The sequence below is a fragment of the Lissotriton helveticus genome, chromosome 8 (genome assembly GCF_964261635.1).
Source record: "Lissotriton helveticus chromosome 8, aLisHel1.1, whole genome shotgun sequence".
In the NCBI taxonomy this organism is placed as follows: Eukaryota; Metazoa; Chordata; class Amphibia; order Caudata; family Salamandridae; genus Lissotriton; species Lissotriton helveticus.
The window spans coordinates 1,628,641,437-1,628,660,003 of record NC_136069.1 but is presented as its reverse complement, the minus strand read 5'-3'; the positions used below and the strand labels follow the sequence as shown (position 1 = coordinate 1,628,660,003).

Below are 18,567 nucleotides of genomic sequence, written 5' to 3'. Positions count from 1 at the left end.
TCTACAATGAGGATTATACACCCTTAAAAAATGGATCTCAACCTAGGGAGGTATAAAAGAGACCCCTTTTCCCTCACTGCAATGTTAGTTATGCATATCTTTTTCAAACATAGATCCAGTGTTGGGAACGAGTACACCACAGAACAGGGCTCCAACTTACTTGGGTGGAGACACCAAAAGGATCAAAATAAAACCACATGTGGATGATCCTGTCCTCTTGGTAGAAAGGGGTTTAGAGAGTCATGACAGAAGTAAACATTTCTCTAGTGTGTTTTAGCATCAGTTATATTTGTTAAAATGTTTTCAACACAGGATTAAACTGAACAAAAATGCCACTCCCTGTGTATACAAAATCGATCCCATTCCCTTTCGAATGACAACACTTCCTGAAGATGAATGGAAGAGATTAGTGGATGATGGAGTCATCAAGTCAAATGGATGTGCAGAGAGGATTTCCCCAATACTCTTTGACAGTAAAGGGTGGAGCAAAGGAATTTTGATTGAAGGCGTGTCAATACCATGATATAGGTAGAGGGGCATCCCCTTTCCCAAATTAATGATTTACTTAGCGGTGTGAACTCTGTCACATGCTTAAGTGTAACTGCTCTCTCACCACCCTACTACCAGGTAGAGCTCCATCCAGATGCAAGACCACTTACCTCGTTTATCACTCCTTTAGGTGCCTATCTGTTCCGGTAGATTCCTATTGGACTAACATATGCTGCTTTCATACTTTAGCATAGGATAGAGCACATTCTAAAAGGCATTGTTGTGAACTTTCAAGATGATATTTTAATTTTGGGGGTGATGGGTGCATGGCCATGTACTGAGGTGTTTTCTTGAGAGATTAAAAGAGATGGGGATAACTGTCAAAAGGGAAAGTGCTAAGACTGGTGTGGTGTCAGTGACAGTGACCTTGTACACATCTGAAAAAATAACCTGTGTACAAAGTGCCTGCTCCCAGTGACAAAAATGACAGAAAATCTTTCCTTGGCCTTGCAGAATACCACACCCAGTTTGTACAAAAATTGCCAGTGTTCCCTTTTTTTTTTAGATTCCTCCTAAAGAAGGTGGTTGATTTACTGTGGTTCGAGGAGTGCCAAAATACTTTCAATGAAATCAAAGACAGCATCAGCAACGCACCCACTTTAAGTTTTTTTTTAGTTGGGAAAACACTCTTCTCACCACCAATGTTTGTTTAAAGGGTTTAGGAGCCACACTCTCCTAAGTGTGGATGGAGAAGAACATGTTATCGCCTTTGCCTCCAGGTCATTATAAGGTCCGGAAAGCAACTATTCAGTAATTGAAAGTGTGGCACTGGCATGTTTCTGGGCTAGTAACCACTTTATTTTCTTCTAATGGTGTACACCTTTCATAGTATGCACCAATTACAAACCCACCTTCTCTATAAAAGTGGTCGGGCGACCTGCACCACATTTTTCAAGGTGGTGGTTAGGACTAGATACAATTTCAGCCTAGAGTATTTTTCCTGGCCCCAGATACTGCCTCTCAAAGTTGTCCCTCAATAAAGCTCAGGATTGTGTTGGGGATGATCCCTTAAGTGACACAATCCTCAATATATCCAATTGTAGAGTGAATGGAATGAGGCAGAACATAATGATTCGACTCAACTCAAGGTTATAGAGTATACTTTGAATGATTGGCCCAAACAATTTAACACTCAGGGTGGATCTGAGAGATGAGGAATGAACGGAGTATAGTTGATGGCAGACCGATGGGATTAAATAAGATGGCTCCTCCTTGTATCCTGTGGGATAAACTAGTGAATCTGAGACATGAAGGGCACCAGAACAGGAACATAACCAAGAGTACGATTTGGGCCCCGTAATGGTGTCTTGGGTTAGACTCTATGGTTGAGAAAAAAGTGAAAAATTGTAGCAGCTCTGCCAATAGTAATGATTTTAAAGTGTTTTGTAAGCCAGCAGAGTCATGTGAAGACTGCAGGAAAACCCCGGTAAAACTGACTCTAGACCTCCAGGTGCCCATTGAGGGTGTTGTTCAGTGGGCAAATATATCTTTGTTATAATGGACTACCATACTATAGTGGTCACTAGAATTGCACATCAGATCCACACCAAAGCTTTCAGAGTTTCTGAATGCACCTTCATGGATGGGGGTGCCCCAGAGTACTAGGTAACTGATGGAGGGGTTCAGTTCACTTTGAAACCATGAAAGATTCCATATGTGAATGGAAAATCCATCATCTTACAACTGCACTGTATTGCCCACGAGCAAACAGCATGGTAGAAAGAATAAACAGGATGAATGTTTACAGAGGGCCCGTGTGAATGGGTTGTCTTGCAAAAATGCTTTGGAGCAAATGTTATGTGCCTACCGTACCACGCCTAACTCAGTTAGTGCATTTATACCTGTGAAAAAAAGGATCTTCCGTCACAACATCAGTCCTTCCTGGTTGCTCTCCCATGGACAGAATTAGGATTTTAAACAAAGTGGGAGAATATTAATGAAAGTACCAACGTTTTTATGAATAGATGCATGGAGTGGAAGGACATATATGGAAGGTAGGAGACATAGTGATTTTATAGAGGTCAGATATAGACAAAGACAGGTAGGTCTGTTTTCACTTGTCCACTAAGAATAACAAAGGTCTTTAGAAATGTTGAACTTGAAAATGGTCTGCAGTGAAGCATATACCGTATTAGCAAGGCCAAATCTCCACCCTCTTACGTTGGTAGCCTTAAAAGGTCTTCCTTTAAGTTCAGGCAGCCTAATATCTCCTCAAGGCTTCCGAGATTCATCACCGCACCAAAATGACACAAAGAAAATGTTAAGTACAACTTATGACTATATCCGGTTTTATGTGGTTGTAAGGTCATGATGTATTGTATCTTTGCCCTCTTTTCCCATGGAATATGGACCTTGCAAATAATATTGACAACCTTTGCCACTTCCTTTGTTTGTATAGGAAAGAGACATGTTATAACTTTGTTCTTTTTACCCTGCCTGGTTTTCGGCTTTTCCTTCTTTCCCTGACCCCTGCCGCCTTCCTTTTCCCATCCCTTAGTCTAGTCCTCTTGACTAGAGTAGAATGCTAGAGAATGTGGACAATTTGTGATGTGAGATATTTTCTATGGGGCACTGCTGAGCAGCGTGTTCTTGAAGTACTTCAACAGTGAAATAAACAAGATTGTTTTACTTCACTTAAGATTCCACTTTCTAATTTACATCAAAGGTCTTTGCTGAAAAGGTGTTCTGTGTAAAGGTAGATCAATTTCTTTATGCAGTTTTCATTCATTCGGTCACTTCATTTACTTATTTTCAGCAATGTTATAAAATCAGTAGAAATACAGAATACATGAAACAATCACATGCAACCTGTGTTGGGGCTTTCTCTTCATTAACAAAGACACTGCATCAGCAGCACAAGTCCATGATTCTCCGGGAACTGCCTGAGACTGCGATACTGTAGGCTGAGGGCAGAGAAACCTGCAATTTTCCAAATTGTAAATGTCTAATGTTATATAAACAACATTGTATTTATCTGTGTTTATAGTTTGCAATTATGAGTATCCTCATCATATTAATAGAGTTTGGCATACTGCTGATAGGCCAACATGATGCAAGTTTTTTTTAATAGTATTTAGAAATATGGAGTACATAATAAAAATACATAGTTCCAATATGGTCACAAGTTAAAACTGAAAAGCGGCTGAAATACGCAAGTTATGGTGAACCCCATGGTCCAGAACTCGCAAAAAAGCCAAGCAACCCATAATGCAAGGCTAATGCCTTCACCCTTGAAGATACATTCACAAGTGCTATAAATAATCTTATAAACAAGATCACACATCGCAATACCCTTAACACTATGAAATGTAAAACTAGGACTGCAGAATCTTTTAGTAGTTTGGTTATGTATTATCACATAATTATGTTGTGCTTTTAGGTGTTGTTACTGACTGGATATTGTGAGGTCATTAGTATAAAACATTTTGCTCAAGTTTTGGTTTTCACAGCTGTGGGGTGAGCAGCCACTGTTTAACCTGGGACTAAGAAACAGACATTGAGAATTCACGTAGAACTAAGCAGAAAGAATGGCCAAAGGAATCTGTGATATTCTCACTACTCTGGAGCTGAAACCTCACACGTGCCACATACATATTTGGAGACCTTATGGTCCACGGCCTTTACTGCAAAGTCCACGATCCGCTGATGGTAAAGGCAAGCACCACTATGTATAGCAGCAGCTTATCTCACTCTCTAAAAGGAAGTTTGGAGAAATCCATTCCTGTTTTTCAGAAACAGTTTTAAATTTCCCATGGAAAGTAAAAGAGCTGGAAAGTAAATTCCAGTGTAGGATCCCAGGCGTGTTCAGAATCAGAGATTGTAATACAAATAATACAATTATGTCAAGCAGAATGTGCCATGCCACAAGGATAACTTCTCTCTCAAGCAACAGCTAGACCAACACCCAGCACAAGCCCGGAGAACATCACATCTCACCTGGACTGCTTACCTAGTGAAATCAGAGTCTCGGAGGTTTCCCTCATCACGTTCCTGTAGAGTTCCTTCTGCCACTCTTCAAATTCCATCCACTCCTCCTTTGGGAATGAGGCAGCGATGTCATCGAAGGTATCTGCAGCCTGAAACAGAAACCAGCCTGCATGCTTAAACATCAATATCCTGAAACCAGCATTCATGCTTTAACATCAATATCCTGAAACCAGTCTGCATGCTTAAACATCAATATCCTGAAACCAGTCTGCAAGCTTTGAAACCAGTCTGCATGCTTTAACAGCAATATCCTGAAACCAGCATGCATGCTTAAACATCAATATCCTGAAACCAATCTGCAAGCTTTGAAACCAGTCTGCATGCTTTAACAGCAATATCCTGAAACCAGCATGCATGCTTTAACATCAATATCCTGAAACCAGTCTGCATGCTTTGAAACCAGCCTGCATGCTTAAACATCAATATCCTGAAACGAGTCTGCATGCTTAAACATCAATATCCTGAAACCAGTCTGCATGCTTTAACATCAATATCCTGAAACCAGTCTACATGCTTTGAAACCAGCATGCATGCTTTACCATCAATATCCTGAAACCAGTCTGCAAGCTTTGAAACCAGTCTGCATGCTTTAACAGCAATATCCTGAAACCAGTCTGCAAGCTTTGAAACCAGTCTGCATGCTTTAACAGCAATATCCTGAAACCAGTCTGCATGCTTTGAAACCAGCCTGCATGCTTAAACATCGATATCCTGAAATGAGTCTGCATGCTTTAACATCAATATCCTGAAACCAGTCTACATGGTTTGAAACCAGTCTGCATGCTTTAACATCAATATCCTGAAACCAGTCTGCAAGCTTTGAAACCAGTCTGCATGCTTTAACAGCAATATCCTGAAACGAGTCTGCATGCTTAAACATCAATATCCTGAAACCAGTCTGCATGCTTTAACATCAATATCCTGAAACGAGTCTGCATGCTTAAACATCAATATCCTGAAACCAGTCTGCATGCTTTGAAACCAGCCTGCATGCTTAAACATCAATATCCTGAAACGAGTCTGCATGCTTAAACATCAATATCCTGAAACCAGTCTGCATGCTTTAACATCAATATCCTGAAACCAGTCTACATGCTTTGAAACCAGCATGCATGCTTTACCATCAATATCCTGAAACCAGTCTGCAAGCTTTGAAACCAGTCTGCATGCTTTAACAGCAATATCCTGAAACCAGTCTGCAAGCTTTGAAACCAGTCTGCATGCTTTAACAGCAATATCCTGAAACCAGTCTGCATGCTTTGAAACCAGCCTGCATGCTTAAACATCGATATCCTGAAATGAGTCTGCATGCTTTAACATCAATATCCTGAAACCAGTCTACATGCTTTGAAACCAGTCTGCATGCTTTAACATCAATATCCTGAAACCAGTCTGCAAGCTTTGAAACCAGTCTGCATGCTTTAACAGCAATATCCTGAAACCAGTCTGCAAGCTTTGAAACCAGTCTGCATGCTTTAACAGCAATATCCTGAAACCAGTCTGCATGCTTTGAAACCAGCCTGCATGCTTAAACATCGATATCCTGAAATGAGTCTGCATGCTTTAACATCATTATCCTCAAACGAGTCTGCATGCTTTGAAACCAGTCTGCATGCTTAAACATCAATATCCTGAAACCAGTCTGCATGCTTTGAAACCAGCCTGCATGCTTAAACATCGATATCCTGAAATGAGTCTGCATGCTTTAACATCAATATCCTGAAACGAGTCTGCATGCTTTGAAACCAGTCTGCATGCTTTAACAGCAATATCCTGAAACCAGTCAGCATGCTTTGAACCCAGTCTGCATGCTTAAACATCAATATCCTGAAACCAGCATGCATGCTTTAACATCAATATCCTGAAACCAGTCTGCATGCTTTAACATCAATATCCTGAAACCAGTCTACATGCTTTGAAACCAGCCTGCATGCTTAAACATCAATATCCTGAAACCAGTCTGCAAGCTTTGAAACCAGTCTGCATGCTTTAACAGCAATATCCTGGAACCAGTCTGCATGCTTTGAAACCAGCCTGCATGCATCAATATCCTGAAATGAGTCTGCATGCTTTAACAGCAATATCCTGGAACCAGTCTGCATGCTTTGAAACCAGCCTGCATGCTTAAACATCAATATCCTGAAATGAGTCTGCATGCTTTAACATCAATATCCTGAAACGAGTCTGCATGCTTTGAAACCAGTCTGCATGCTTTAACAGCAATATCCTGGAACCAGTCTGCATGCTTTGAAACCAGCCTGCATGCTTAAACATCAATATCCTGAAATGAGTCTGCATGCTTTAACATCAATATCCTGAAACGAGTCTGCATGCTTTGAAACCAGTCTGCATGCTTTAACATCAATATCCTCTTCCTTCATTTAGCTATTTATCCCCCACCTACTATAAACATAAACATTATGAAATATACACATCTAAAAGCCGAGGAATGGGGTGACAAAACAATGAAATGCCATATGAAAACGGGGAGGTTACACACTGCAAAAATATACTAAATATATCTGGAAATTCCCAAGTTCAGTCAGCATGGAGTGTCACATTCTGAAAACGCGAATAGGGATGAATTTGCTGCCGGCAGGCCCACGTGTTTAATATTGTTTCCTAAACTTAGATAACAGTTTCAATACTTGGAAAAAAGGTGGACACTTGTGATAGACAAAAGTGTCTTGACTGAGCGCTAATGACCATCTCACGTGGGGTTAGAGGCCAAAGGGAGAGACATGAACCAAATGATACTTCAAACGTTCTCGGTTTTGGACCTACTGAAATGAAATCCTGTAGCCTCACCAAAAAATAAAGCAACGTCACTGCATCACACAGATGTCCACTGTTCTGGGCAAACCTATCAAGTCCTCCAGACACAAACAGCATCTCATCCAAGACCTCTGGCTGCCTCCATGTTATTAACTCCCAGTTCGAGCAGATTCATTTCCTCAGTGCATTAACCTATGCTTAGGAATTATTTGGTGCTTCCCCTAAAAGAAGACTCACACTTGCTGCGATTCCAGGCGAACATAAAGACCTACCTTTTCCCACTAACTCACATGGCCCCCCCATAGGACTGTGCTTGTACGTCAGTTATGGATTCCTCCTGATCTCTCTACATCAGGAGTCTCCCACAAGTAGTTCTGAAGCTACTGGCAGCTCGCCAACTCCCTGGAAGTAGCTTCTGGAAGTGAAGTCCAGAAAAGTAGGTCATACAGAGGGTCTGGCATATAGAAGGAGGTAGAACTGCTCATCTCCTTGTCCACGGAGCTGTAGCCAACAAGCCCAATGACAAGGCCACACACTGACAAGCACCCACTGCGCAGCCCGTAAAACGTGTAACCCGCAACATGATCACCTGTCTCTGCTCTCAATCTAGCAAAGAGGCACATAGATTGGTCCTGCTGTAGGCCCAGCTCTTGCAGTCACCACGGTGCGAATGAACACTTGGCCAGGAATCAACAGGCGTCAGAGCAGAGCCGCGTGAGTGTGGTGCTGCAGAGGGAGGTCATTAACAATCATCCTAAATGGGGCGGTCAAAGTTGTCATTTTACTGGATGTGGTCTCTAGTGTAACAGTGATAAGATCCATGAGTCACTCATGGAAAATATCAGGGTTCAAAACTAGCTTCCACCATAAGAAACGTTAGAGACAACTGCTCTACATCAACCTATCCCTACACTTTCTTCCTCCATGCCCCATGCCACCCTTGGCTGTTCTGCACTCACAAGCTGTGTCTTTATTATTTTATATTCAAGCTTACAGATACCAATACCATAAGCCATATACACTAGGTTATTCTGAAGTAGAAGCTTGATATAAAGATAGCATGATACAAATACTAAAATAAAAATACTAAGGGCCTCATTACGATCGCGGTGAATCTGCCACCGGCAGCCTGCCGGTGGCAGATTCACTGGCAAATTGCGGCCATTCTTCGCCTGCCAAATTATGATGGTTTGCGGACAGACAGGAATTCCATCCGCCACAGGCGATCGTTCAGATTGCCTGGCGACCCGCAAAGCATACCTAGAATGATGACGGTGCCTAACAGGCAACGTCCGCCATATTAGGATGCTTCATCTTCGCAAGCCTTGAATGGTGGTTCACCTGCCATTCAAAGGCTGGCGGGGATTGACTTAGAGGGCTTGCTGCGGGCCCACCTTCAGCAGGGGCACTTCCCTACTGCACTTGGGGGAGGTGCCCCCCCTACATTTCCCTGCACTATGTGTCAGGCACCACATGGTGCCTGCCACGTAGTGCAGGGAAATGCAAACCCGGCCACAATGGTAAATATGCCCAATGCGACCGTCACCATGGCGGTTGCATTGTGATTCCATGGGCGGGACAGCCGCCATATAGGCAGACAGTCCCAATTCCCGTGACGCTGGCGGACGGACTCAGGTCCGTCCTCCATCGCCCCTAAGTATCTCCCAAGTTGTTATTTACTGTGCAACTATCCACGGATGTGCCCCCGCCCTAGGAATCAGTAACTTGCACCTGCTACTAGTGGTCAACCAAATCCCAAATCATTTAAAAAATACAAGACACCTGCATTCAGTGAGACTAAAAAAACAGAATGATTTACCCCGGTTAGATTTCAATGGTATGAACACAGAGTATTTAATTAAAATGTTCCTGGGATACAGGGTGACAGGCTTTTAAATTCCTTTACTCGACACCATGACATCATGAGGCATATATAAACTTGCCTGTTATACTAAGCAGGTGTTTCTTATCCAGAGAAGATGATTTCAAATGAAGAAATAAATAAATAAATAAATAACAGCATGCAGGTAGAAGACGTAATGCTTTCTTTCAGCTACTATTTTTGATGTTGTTGATTTAAGAAAACAGGTTAATCTGCTTTTAGCCACATCCTTGTTAATTTAAAATTGATGAATTGCATTACAGCACATAAAAGCTATCCATTTGTCTGAAGTTGTATTAAGTCTGGTTTGGAACAGCGAGTGTGTTTTGGATCGCATAACATGTTTTAAAGTTAAGTTTATTGCATTTTGAGTTCACTTTAGAAACCAATGTGAGCTGATAGTGACTCAAATTAGGGTCATTCCTTTACAGGACGTTGGCCCACCAGATCAACTTCCTGGCATTTCGATACCAGACGCTCATGTGTATAAGTTTATCAAAGTTTTTTTAAGTTAAACTGCGCCAATTTTTAACTCACTTTTACATCACATTCACAAAATCTACCCGCTCCACTGTAGTCAGGTGTCGCAGCACACCCGGATGGCACTCGGCTGTCCGGGTGGGACCCCGAAGATGAAACATGTCACCAACCAGGTTGGTGAGTGAGGAGTCTTCTATCAAAGGAATAATTTTCTTTTGAAAAAACCCTTTCCCCACAATCCATTTGGACCTGCACGGTCCAGTGGTGATACTCCTCCCTGTGTTTATACATATTTAGGTCTAGGGGACAAGGAGTACTCCCCTCCACACCGTGGAAAATCCCTTACTCTCTCCTCTTGTTTATTACATAAGTTTATCAATTGACAGACATCGCGGAAGGACACAATATCTATGTGGGTTTATACTGCCATGCTGCATTCACCTGAAACATAGACACAGTACCTTTTCAGTGTGATTCTTCTGGTGCTTGATGAGCTCAGACCTCCAGCGGAAGCCTTTGCCGCACTCAATGCACTGAAAAGGCCGCTCCCCAGTGTGGATCTTCTGGTGGGTGGTGAGGTGCTGCCGCTGGATGAAACTCTTGCCACACTGGACGCACTGGTACGGGCGCTCTCCGGTGTGGATCCGCTCGTGAATAATGAGGGAGGTGTTGCGCCGGAAGCACTTGCCGCATACATTGCAGACATAGGCTCTGACCCCACCCAAGTGTGTCCGCAAGTGCCTGGCGAGATCAGCCCCCCGCAGAAAGTTCTTGCCACATTCACTACAATTAAAAGGGCGTTCTCCAGAAGGCTTCTTTGGGTTCAGCTTAAAAGTTTTCTTGCCGGTGGAGGATTTCACAGACTCAGTGCAAGTGTCTGTGGAGTCTCCTTCCTGTTCTCCGATGTGGTTTTCCACTTTGCAGACTGCATTGTACAAGTTGGCTGGATTAGGCTGGCCACCAGCAGGCCCTCCTAACCGCTGTCCTGCATCCGGCCCACTCTTGCAGTGGTCAGGTACCACAGAAGGCATGAACAGATTGTCTTTGTGCTCTCCCAAAAAAGTGTCCTTTGGCTCTTTCTTTGTAGGAAACCCCTCCAGAAGCTGCCCTTCCATGGCTTTTTCCATTGACCCTTCACCTGCCGAAATAAAAAGAAACAGCAAGTTTAAACTTCTCGAATCAAACTTTTTCCGAAGGTGTTTCACGACTATGGAAAGCTTTACAAATACACATTTATCTTTTCCACATTCTGCTCATTTTTCCCTGGGCTTTGAAAGGTTTTTGCCTTTCCTTACCTACTCAGGACCCAATTTGAAAGGGGGTTTCCAAAGTAAAATTCACCATGTATATGACAGTATTGTAGACTGAATATACGAAGACTCAGGACACCCTGAAATCAACAAAAAATGCACTGGGCAAATTAAGCATGTCTGTCAGCATTTCAATCAGTACGTTTCTCATAAAACTATCATGTAGACAACTAGGTTTTTTGAAAGTGGTTACCAATGTCTTACTATTGGGCCCATACATAATTCATGAATATCCGTTGGTCTACAAAATCTCATATTCCTGTTGTGAAGATGAGGTTACCAGAATCTCCATGGCAGAGTCCTGCTATTCCAAATCCAGCACAACAAAGTACTCAGTTGGAAGATACTGCGAGAGGAACTACAGCAGCATATTGCACCGAAAGCCCTGGTTGCTCCTGTGAACATGGTAGCATTTACTGCAAAACTTTACAGCGCCACAAATCTTCAATCCTAGCTGCATCTATACTTAATTAACAAGCATTGATTGGCATAGCCAATAGGTCTCGTTTTTGGGACCTTATAAGTATTTAGTTATGCAGCACAATATCCTTGGTGCAACAACATCAGCTGTTGCATGGCTAAACACTTATAAGGTCCGCAAGGCGAGACCTATTGGCTATGCCAATGCTTGTTTCTAGTGGCAGGTTTGACTCGTAATAAAGTAGCACAAAGCATCAATGTGTCTGCGGCAAAGAATGTGTACAATGCAGGTCACAGAAATGAGTATGAGTGAATTACCAGTTGCGCTATAAACAAGCATTGGAAATGCAATAGGTCTCGGATTTATTTGAGTTCGAGCTAATGGCATTGTAAATGGCAATGTCTTTTAGCCATGTGTTATGGAGTGTATGCATGTGGTGTGTAATAGAATTACTACTCTGCACTCACTACTCACTACTCTGCACTCACTGCTCACTGCTCTCTGCACTCACTGCTCTCTGCACTCACTGCTCTCTGCACTCACTGCTCTCTGCACTCACTGCTCTCTGCACTCACTGCTCTCTGCACTCACTGCTCTCTGCACTCACTGCTCTCTGCACTCACTGCTCTCTGCACTCACTGCTCTCTGCACTCACTGCTCTCTGCACTCACTGCTCTCTGCACTCACTGCTCTCTGCACTCACTGCTCTCTGCACTCACTGCTCTCTGCACTCACTGCTCTCTGCACTCACTACTCTGCACTCACTACTCTGCACTCACTACTCTGCACTGCAGGGGTGGAGGCAGCTCTTTCACCAGGCAGAGGGGGCGGTAGAGGCCTCATTGGGTAAAATGGGGCAGGAAGCTCACCCCTGTCACCCGCAACGTCCCCAACAAATGCCGAAGTGAGAGAGATAGGGTTACGGGTAGTGAGGGCAGGGGGAAGGGTTCACTGAGGGCTGGCTTGATGCACCGAGGGTCGGAGAGGGTGGGGGTGCGTAGTTATTTTAATTGCAGAGTTTAAAAGTTTTAATGCGGATGAAGGCGTGTTTAGTGCGCGTGAGTGTGAGAAGCAGGCAGCGTCTCGGATGGTGCCGCGAGGGTGGGAAAGGGACAGTGAAGGCTGGCGCGAGTGCACCAGTGCAGAGGGGAGTGCTGGAGGGCAAGTGTGCTTGCAGTGAGGGCAGTAGTGAGTTCTGGAGTGGGAGTGTGTTCCAGTGAGGGGTTTAGTGAGTGCTGGAGGGTGTGTGTGCTGCAGGGAGTGGTAGCCCTCTCTGGCGTCCCTTCTCCCCCTGTAGGTGATGCCCACGCTTACTGAGTGCTGGCAGCGACAGGAGGACACCCGCCACAGAAACGCAGCCCTCGAAGTCAGGAGGCGGATGGGGCCATAGTTGCCTGAGCCTCAAGGATCGGATGGTGTTGGCAGCACAGTCTGCGGTCTCCATACACTCATGCAACACAGCCCAGTCCCCTCTGCGTGAAAGGAGGAGACCGCCAGAACCATCATGCTGTACATACCGTGACGTGGGCCCCGAACACAGCACCAACAAGAGGGGTCGAGTTAGTGAACCCTCCGTCCGAAGCAAGGAGGGGGAGGGAACGAGGGGCGGGGTCCAGGGACGGGCCAAGAAGCACAACACAATGGGGGAGAGGGAGGAGATGAAGCCTTTATTCCAAACACAAGAGAGGTGGAGACCCCTGGAATTCTTTTTAAAGCGCTCTGACACCTTTGATAATGTTCACGCCACTAACTCACAAATAAATAACATAGGCACAGCCCACGGCAACGGCGGGAGGGACACAGTACATGGCTTACATAAAATGCGCTTCTCTCTTGTGAATCGCTTGCACACCTGGGTGATATTCGCGCTGTATTCCCCCGATTTAAACATAACGCTCCAGCAAGTACACCCGCACTAGCTCTCATGTATCAGCTCCATTCCCAACGTGTTATCTTAAATTGAGCATGACATCTGTCAACCTGCCTAATTCCTAAGGTAAGGTAATGCTCTAACATCATGGACATAATCAATAAATTCTGTTCGTATCTCGCATGCAACGCATGTTAGCCTAACTCCCTATGTTCACAACTGGATCACATGTAAAGCACTCTGGCACCACGGGTAAAGTTTGCGCTATATGACCTGCAATAATCAGTGGGAAGAGCCCACCGCCTACTAATTTGGGTGGTCCGAGCGTGTAACTACACAATTAATAGCCACCGCGCATAATATTAAAATAGCAGGCGACTCACTCCAGCGCTCCTCCCCACAGTAGACTTTTGCGGCCACGCTAGCGTTCCAGTGCTTGTTAAACTTGAATTAACATTTAACTGCTTCAATCGGGGAATGCTGACCCCAAGGATCGAACCCGGGTCCCCAGTCTCAAAGTCCAACGCTTAGTATAATGCGCCACCTTAACCTGTCCTGATGTGCCACGACGTCCTCCTCTGTCTGCCTGAAATAAAGCTAGACGTTAACGAGCCCCTACCCCTCATCATTCCCCAACAAACCAGGCCCAGTAGAGGCCGGACGGGCTCAAGAGAATGCCATTATATACCCCCGTAAAGGCTAACGTTATTTATTTATGCGATTTTATATCGCGCGAACTTTACCCGAAGGTGTCAGAGCGCTTTACATAGGACCCAGTTTCAAACATAAGGACTGACGGTACAAAAAGAATTTGCAAATTGTTGACTTACATAAGAACCAGTTGAAAACATACGGATTGAGGGTTACATGCGTTATAGAAAGACTTAGGATTACATGCGTTATAAAAAGGTACAAACAGAAAAAATTGCAAATGTACAAGAGATAAAGTCACACAAGGAGGAGATACAAATGGATAAAATCTAGGCATATACTAGTGATATCTCTATCTACTTAGGGAGATAGAGATATCACTTAGAACGTTTGTTCTAGCGCCATGGTGTCCAGCATAAATCGCATATTATACTTCCAAGGTACTTGCTTTTTACCTGCCCCCGTCACTATTTCATCCTGTGCATAGTAAGCTACCTCATGTATTTGTCTGCTCACAATTGTCACTTTTTACCAGTAACATAACGTTTAATTATCTAATCCAATCGTATATAATGTTCTCCTGTTAAATAATTTCTGTTCTTATTGCGAGGTGCACCGACGCCTTCGGGTAAAGTTTGCGCTAAAAACATCCTTAAAAGTACCTATGTATCAGTCTGTTTTCCACCATGCAAAATTGCACGATTTTTAAAAGGCTCTTCAAAAGAGAACACTAAGCTGCAAAACGAAGTCCGGCATAAGGAACCTCTCCATCACATTAAATAAATTACATCAACCCTTTCTGTTCCTATTGTGAAGCGCTCCGACGCCATCGGGTCAAGTCCGCGCTAAATCCCAGAGCCTCTATTGCCTATGTAACGTTTGTTCATGAGCCTGCGTGGCTAGCATACATTGCAGTATTATACCTCTCAAGTAACCTGCACACTTGCCACTATTTCTCCTGCACACTCCGCGCTACCTCATGTGTTAGATTGCTCACAATAGTCACATTTCCCTCGTGTAACTTAACGTCCGTTTTTATCATTTGTACACGTGAATGTTCTCCTGATGTGTCAGTTCCGTTCCTATAGTGAAGCGCTCTGACGCCTTCGGTTAAAGTCCGCGCTAAATCAAATGCATAATTAAAGTCAATAAATTAAAACGTGTCTAATAAATAGTTCCTCCTCCAGAGAGGTGCTCGGACCTCAAAGTGCAACGCCTGCGCTAATAAAAACATTATTTAACAAAAGACCATCGGGGGCAAACCTGAACGGGATCGAAAGCTACGGAATCGAAACCGGCCGACGCGGGAATCGAAACCAGTGGTGCGCGCGCACCAGAGGAGCGGGGGCAAGGGAGTGCGATGACACGCCGAGACGAGGTAGGAGATGTGTGTGTGTAAGGGGGGGTTCTGTGTGTGTATGCGCGGCGGGGGGGGCTGTATGTGTGTGTGTGCGTGCATGTGAGTCTGCTTCCAAGGAGCCATGGGAGACAGGAAGCGCGCGCGACCTGATCCCAGTTCCAAGGTTGCGCGTGCACATCACTTGTCTCCTGTCTCCCTTGACTCCTTGAAACCGAGAATGATTACAATAGAGTCTCGGAACGACAGATCGCTTCGCGATCTGTTCGCAGTTCCGAGACCTAAAAATGATACAAGTCAGAGAGTGGGCTTTGGATTAGTAAGGGCACTGCTGGAGGGTAGTAATGATGGAATTAGTGGAGAAGGAAGTCGTGGGGGTAACAAAGACTGTCTCACCGGGCGCCACCAGCGCTAAAGAAAGGCCTGCCCCGACAGGCCAGGCTGCTGAAGCCAGCTTTGTACTGGTGACTTTCTCCTACTTGTAGCTAGCCAATAATTGCTAAAATAATTACGGAAAACAGTACGAAGCAAAAACAAGAATGCTTTCCAGTGTGTGCCATTTAAAGGACATTTGATTCAAATTTTTGCATGCAGCATTCAAATTCTATGAGGTGGCTATGCTAAAGAGAACATACACCCTCCTTTTATGATTTCCCCAGAATCATGAATCAAAATATGAATCCACACGTCTGTACACTGGGTATAATGCTACCAAAGCCATGCTTCTGATAATGTCTGCAGGGTCGGAAGAGCAGCATCTCAAGACTTCCCAGTCAGTTTCCGACTGTCTTTCATGGCCTTGAAGGCTAGAGCGGACGGTTTTGAAACTAGGGAACCAGGTTCGAGTCTGACAGGGAGACTAAAATATCTGTGATTCTGAGCAAATCACTTAATATCCCTGTGCCTAGCAATGAATGTGTTTTTCTGTAATGCAACTGGTGCTCAGGTACCTTTGGGTCGAGTTCGCGAAACATAGAACTAAAATAAGCGATCTTGACCAGAGGCGCAACTAGAGCCAAATTTCCGAGGGGGGGGGGACGGGGGGTAGGGGAGACAAAAATTTCGGGGGGTGGGTGGGGGGCTGAACCTTTAATCAGGAGGCAGAGTGGAGTTGCAGGGCCTCCAACAAGGGGTGAAACAACAGCAAGGCCTAATTAACATTCAAATGGTCTTTTAAAGACCTGTGAAACGTTCGGGTGTGGCTGTGTGTGTGCCCGGGATCTGTCTCGTCCCGGGCTGCCACACACGACGGAGGGGGGGGGGGGCGGGGGGGCTGAAGCCCGGTGAGTCCAATGGGTGTTGCGCGCCTGATCTTGACACCTTTAAGTGCGAGGGATGAAAAGGCGGGATATTAGGTGTCATGTACCAAATGGGTGATGAAGACAACCCAAACACGGATATTACTACATGAAAAAAGAAAGCTGGCAAGCCTACTAGCAACGTTATTAGAATTCCCTACCTTGTTTGATCTCCAAGCACATGAAGCCGAAACAGCAAGTGAAGTTATGCAGCTCACAAGAAGGGAAATAAAGCACCACATGAAAAAGCGTACTTACCTTGACTTGTTTCTCTTTATCTTGTTTCCCATTTCTTGTCATTTTACTGTCTCCACTCACCGACATGTGACAATCTCAACACGCGAGAAACGCCGGCTCATGGAGTCTGGAAAGAGCGGCTAAACACTCAAACCAGCCCGTAGTAAACTATGACTCCCATGAGAAATTGCATTGAAACTACACATATACGTTACGTATAACGTCACGTTAAAGTTACAGCTGCAGTGGCCTTAGAGATAGACAGAGGACTACACACTGGAGGAGCATTAGATATGGACTGGGATCGTATGGACTTGAAGCAGCCATCTCTGTTTGTCAGAAGTGGTGAATGATATTGATCACAAAAAGTAAATATGTAAGCTTATAAACAACTTTGGTGATACAAGATGAATCGCTATGAAAATGTTGTAAACAATTATAAAAAATTAAACATACAAACTGCTTTAATTTTCTACAAATGGATTCTCTTATGGTTGCAACAAGTATGCCTTTTTTAGTTGCTATTCTTATTTTATCTCATTTTGTGTATTTTACAGAAGTGGCACTGTAGGTAAGCTTGTACTAAGGGTTCAGAATGTCTCGGAACCTACGGCTGCGGAAGTGACGTTAGTGGTTAGCAACCGTTGCTTGGAAAGACGAGAAATGCAGAGCGTGGTTAAGGTCAGGGGTACAGTAGGTGAGTGTTGGGCTATCTTATGGAAAAACATTGCTAATGTGAGAGTCAAAGATTAAGCTCACTTAGTTTTAAGTGGTACGTGGGGTGTGCAATTTTTCACTTCCCTCGGATGCTTTCATGTCTCTTGCAGTTGATCAGATTGACCTAATTCACTCTTTCTTTCTACTACCACTATTCTGATCCTAATTAGTTGTGGTTGAGCCGTGGCAGTTCAGCGCCCCTTGCTTGTTATCTCGGAATTGTGATATGATGTGGTCCCAACCCATTGAGTGAGACTGGGGGCACAATTCAAGGCATAATTCTCTGAGTTAACGTGTATGGATTAGGAAAACGTTATGTTTGACAAGAGGCACTGCCGTTCCTAACCCATTACAGTTGAGGATAAACTCGGCGGTATCGTTGGGGACATTATAGGTAGGCTGGCCCGAACATCTTGAATGGATACTCCACCACCAGAGTTGTCAAACTGTACGTCATTCGTTGGTATGTCCTAGATGTTGCATGCAGGATGGTTCGGGGCGTCTGCGACTCATTACTCCTCATTGCTGCCAATCTAGTGTACCGCGCTTATCGTAAAGTGGGGATCATGCTGAGTCACCAGTTCAACAAGCACTGGCCACACGGCCGTGAAAGTGCAACTGATCAACATTGCGCTTGCGCGCTGTTGCCGTCCGTAGATTTATGGCCCTTCAGATCTGGACGATTTCACTGAGTGGAACACAATAAAAAAAAAAATAAACAAGCATGTAGAAACAAGCATTGGCCACGCGAAAGTGATCGCGCTAGAAGGGAGGCAGATGGCGGCTGCGCACGTGGAGGCGCGCATAACCGCAAGCTTGAGGCCAGCAAAAGCATCTGGTAGCACTTAGAAAACCCCAATACTAAATGTTGCGCAGAGTAGCGCATGCGTTGGCTCAGGCGAGACCTAAAAAGAGCACAGATGTCTATTAAACTTCCGCATTACTACGCTGGGGTTTTCTGTGCACCACATTTACAATAACTTCTTTCATATAATTATTCTCCCACTATAACCTGCATGATTCTGCAGGACAC

At 44.4% G+C, this 18,567-nt stretch overlaps 1 protein-coding gene across 5 annotated transcripts in view; it reads right to left on the bottom strand.

The window, feature by feature from the left end:
• The window catches only part of LOC144773575 (uncharacterized), a 156,192-nt gene that overhangs the window by 112,009 nt on the left and 25,616 nt on the right, over window positions 1-18,567 (bottom strand). For all 5 annotated transcript variants that reach the window (XM_078658691.1, XM_078658694.1, XM_078658693.1 and 2 more), the window contains exons 2-3: window positions 10,135-10,811; window positions 4,499-4,625 (exon numbers count right to left, since the gene is read on the bottom strand). In XM_078658691.1, the coding sequence (XP_078514817.1) occupies window positions 4,499-4,625; window positions 10,135-10,800 (793 nt within the window). In that variant the 5' untranslated portion in view covers window positions 10,801-10,811. The remainder of the gene's footprint in view (window positions 1-4,498; window positions 4,626-10,134; window positions 10,812-18,567) is intronic.